Consider the following 4,550-nt stretch of genomic DNA (forward strand, 5'->3'; position numbering starts at 1 on the left):
TTCCATTTAAAAAAATTAATGTGACCTTGACCTGACCTTCGCTACGCAACCCAAGGTCAAACTGATGTGATCAGTAAATACATCTTTTTAAACGCCACAACTTTTGTCTGAAACATTTTTTTGTAAAACTTATATTTTTCCTGATATTCGGGCGTTCCGGTACTTTCCGAACACCCTGTATAATTAAATAATCACAAATATTTTATTTTATGCAAATTTCACACGCACACTTTTATTTTTGTTAAAAGTTTAATAATCATTCCATTTCAAAAGTACCAATCTATCGGTAATGTTATAAATTCAATATGTTTCACTATGTGTTCGGAATTACTTGCATTTTCTAAGCGAGTTTTTTAGGCTATACCGACTTTTCTTCCTCTTATCTCTCCCGCTCACCTGTCGAGTATGCAATTGCCGGTTACTGTTTTCAGCCTGAAGGCTGTCAAGTATATAAGATCTTCAAGACTATTCTTAATTTATGAAAAATTTCTATTATGCATATTTATTTCCATATAATACTGTTTCTATCTACGCATTACTAATGCATTTATATTATTATAATTACAACGATATAACACTAATTTCAATAGCACCGCAAGTCAGTCGTGAAGCTCGATAGCTGAGCAACAGAACTGAGCAAGGCGAAAAAAGTAAACGTAGACCACGAAAATTGCCTCAAAGATGCTAATAATTTCAAGCATTATTGTATTAAGCTTAAATTTTACTATTCATAATCTGTACACACACGCACATATATACACAAATACTTTATGGAAAACAAATGAGAAAGAAACAGCAGCGCGATCGCGCTGATCAGCATTTTCTGCATTACCTTGCAACTATCCAAGCACTTAACATAGTAGCACTCATAATATTTATTAAGTTAAAATAATTCGGTATATCTAAAAAGAGGAAGAACAATTCTTTGTTCAATAATTATCTGAATTGTTTGCATATATACATAATCATTTATGATTATATTATCAATCTTGTATTACTTATAAAGCTATAATTTATATATTTATAAGCGTATGTGCAATATATTAAGTGATAAAATATTATCATACTTTTTCTATTAAACTATCTTTTAAGAAAAACAAGTGCCAACAACGTTAAAATTAAAAAAGTAAAATTTACGCTATTAATGTTTCTGCAGTAGTGACTTCTGGACAGCCTTCTGGAGAATATATATTCAAAAAGACAATAAGGAATATATACATATAAAAGAAATAATGGACTCATGGTTAACGAATAAACATCATCCAGAAATGCACTTTTATCGTGACTATGATAAGAAAACAGTGGAGCTCAGTGTAAATTGTTCTTACAAAGTCTGCAAATTTCAGATACCTTTTACTTATATTACAGGGACGACTATAACATCCTACGAAACTTCAAATGTTACTTGGTATGATGAAAGTGAGAGAAAATTACTTCTTGACATTGAGTCAAATTCTTTTCTCTTAGTCAATATGGAACAAGTTGGTAAATATAGATTGATAAACATTTATAATCTTTTGTGGTTTATTTTATAAAAGGATAATATTTGTAATTTTATATGTTTGCATATTTTTTTAAGTAATTGAAACTTTTTAACTCCTTAACTTAAATAACATTTTGCAATATAAAATACTGTAAGCTATTGACAATATCCGGGGTTTATGTAAGTGACTTACGCGGTTTATATACTTAATTTTCGAGAGATATTATATATCATGTTATGCCGAAAAATGTCAACATAAAATATGATGTATTACAGAAAGTTATCATTCCTTGTTTGTATTGTATCAGTATCTTTACATGCTGATGAAAATGGAATCAAACTATATATGTGTGTGTGTGTGTGTGTAAAGAAACTACTTTATTTTTTATTTAAAAAAAAGTTAATTTTAAAATGACCTTGAAAATTAACATAAAGTTGTTTACTACGTAATATGCTTCTTCAAACAATACAAGCCTTCTTAAATATTTTCTTCTAACTTCGAAGCTAACAAAGACATTAAAGTGTTCTGTTTTTTATAACTCACCCTGTATATATGTATGAAAACATTGTAGAATTGTTTGCAGCACTAAATATCTCATAAATGGTTCAATAATTCCTATTAAGAATTTACAGAACGTTAATTTTGTAGTTTGTTGAGAAGTGTACTGATTGTTCAAGATAATTTATCGATAAGTAACTTCAGAAGTGTGTTACATGCTTTAATTTCTTTGACGCCAGGTTACTATCGAGTGAATTACGACCGCAGAAATTGGGTAGTACTTTCCACTTATCTAGCGACGAATATTCAACCACGCATACCTGTTCTCAATCGAGCGCAGATTGTCAACGATGCATTTTACTTTACAACAGCTGGGAATATAGGACCTGAAGTCTTCTTCCATATCATAAAATTTCTAGAAACTGAGACTGATTACATACCATGGTATCCTATGTTTAATGTTTTCTCATATATGTCAACTTATTTGACGTCTCCATTAAGCAATGTCACAAAGGTGATTAAAAACAAACTGATGAATATAATTTAAATATCTACTATCTCATATATATTATAGAATGCAAAATTAATGTTACGTAACGACTTTCAGACAAACTTTTTATTTTACGTAAATTCACTTATTAGTAACATAGGATACGATGAACAGGTGGGCGAAGATGAAATGACAAAAGCGTTAAGATTATTAGCAATAAGATGGTCCTGCAAACTGGGTTACGCAGATTGCAAGAGCACCATGAGGGACAAATTGAAATATTTAATTAAACCCAAATCGAAATCAATCACGTAAATATTGTCCAAGATTACTATTTATAATTTTAAAACATTTGTAATATGTAGTTAGTTAATATGTTCTTTTTGATATGCATTTAATACATTTGTAGCAGTTTTTAACGTATTTTACTTTATGATTGATGAATTACGTGGTCAATAAATAAGCTAAAAAATTAATTTTTTCTTATAAGTGCTCATTTTAATGTACGGTGTAGGGTACCGCGGACGACAGATTGGCTATACTGCATAGGGATGATGGATGTTACCATGAATTATTGGAATACGACTAAGAACAATGGAATTAAAGCCAAAAATACGCAAATTTACAAACTCTTGTCTTGTGCAGAACGTAAAGCAATAATTCTAAATTATTTAGACTCGATATTAAATAGTGATGCAGCACGACTAGGAATGGTAAAAGAAACATGGCAAAACATGGCAAAAGAATATCTTTTTATGATAAAGAAACATGTGAAAAAGAATGCTGTGTTGAAATATGTGTTACAAAATTATAAAAAAGCTGTGATCAGGTATTCGTTTTCATGAGAAATGTGAGCTCTTTATTACCATTAGATGTAGTTGAATCTGTTGAAACTAAATGTGATGCTTTGCAATTTCATAGATTTCCAGAAGATTTTAAAGATAACGTTCTAATGGCACATATTATAATGAGTACGAATACTCATGAACAACTCGACAAGGTAAATTCTGGAATCTTTTGATTTCGTTAGAAACATTTATTTAGCAACAAAATAATTTTATTATTTCCGTATCTTGGTTTTGTAAATAAAGCTACTTTAATCATTTATTACATATAAATAGAGATTACTTCGCGACTAATTATTATGTTGAGTATTGCTTACCATTGCTATCAACCAATCTATTTAAATTATCTATATCCAAATCTATTTTCCAATATTATCTGTTCTAGGTAATCAAACAGTTGAGTGCGTTTTTAGATAACCAGAATGAACGGGACACGTTTAACACCTTGATTACATATCGAAGGACACAAATAAGAAATATGCTAGAAAAGTTTCAAATGTTTGAAAACAATAGAGTAATTTCGTTTGTTAAATATCGTTAGATAAATTGATATTGCAATCTGACGAATCGGCAAATAACGCAACATAGTTTGAATGGACGAACAGTTTTTACAATTTATTCTACATGTTATCAATTGTTATTTTATAATAGCAAATATTTATATAAAGCATATTTAAATCAAACTTATAGCATATCCAGCTTAAAAAATTTGATAGAACTATATAAGACAAATCTGTGTAATTAAATCGTATTTTTGGTAAAAAATGATAAAACGTAGAAGAAGAAAGATTCACACAGATAAATATTTAATTATTCAATGTAATATATTCAAATATTAGAAGTAAATTACGGCAAACAAAATTTACGAGAAAGAGAAGGAATTGATAACTATTTTATGTGGAATGTAAGAAAATGAAATTTCCGATAAAGATAATAAATTCAAATAAATTTATATAGTATTTCAATGAAACTTGTATATATTTTTATAAACTTATCGGATTTTTTAAGCTGGATAATTTAATGTATATTTCTTTTATATCATATAAAATTGACAGAGATAAAATACTCCAAAAGAAGTGAAAAGTGTCTAAGAGAAAAAGCGAACGAGTTTTTCCTCAATTCTGCTCGTTGTAGGCGATCATTCAGTGCTGTAGACATCCGGAAGTCTATCTTTCTGTGTCCGCGAAGAAAAAGACAATCATTTTTTAGGATGCGACGTGGCCTTTCCTACTC

At 29.2% G+C, this 4,550-nt stretch overlaps 1 protein-coding gene across 2 annotated transcripts in view; it reads left to right on the forward strand.

Annotated features, from left to right (window-relative positions):
• LOC116851896 (thyrotropin-releasing hormone-degrading ectoenzyme-like) overlaps window positions 1–3,875 on the forward strand; it is a 9,043-nt gene extending 5,168 nt beyond the window's left edge. For both annotated transcript variants that reach the window (XM_032831789.1, XM_032831790.1), the window contains exons 8-13: window positions 1,157–1,485; window positions 2,222–2,496; window positions 2,590–2,783; window positions 2,987–3,301; window positions 3,394–3,472; window positions 3,703–3,875. In XM_032831789.1, coding sequence (XP_032687680.1) covers window positions 1,157–1,485; window positions 2,222–2,496; window positions 2,590–2,783; window positions 2,987–3,301; window positions 3,394–3,472; window positions 3,703–3,858 — 1,348 coding nt within the window. In that variant the 3' untranslated portion in view covers window positions 3,859–3,875. The remainder of the gene's footprint in view (window positions 1–1,156; window positions 1,486–2,221; window positions 2,497–2,589; window positions 2,784–2,986; window positions 3,302–3,393; window positions 3,473–3,702) is intronic.
• The last annotated feature ends 675 nt before the right edge of the window (window positions 3,876–4,550 follow it).

This window comes from Odontomachus brunneus, unplaced genomic scaffold (assembly GCF_010583005.1).
Source record: "Odontomachus brunneus isolate Ranch 3 - 2012 unplaced genomic scaffold, Obru_v1 Obru_scaffold_196, whole genome shotgun sequence".
Lineage (NCBI taxonomy): Eukaryota > Metazoa > Arthropoda > Insecta > Hymenoptera > Formicidae > Odontomachus > Odontomachus brunneus.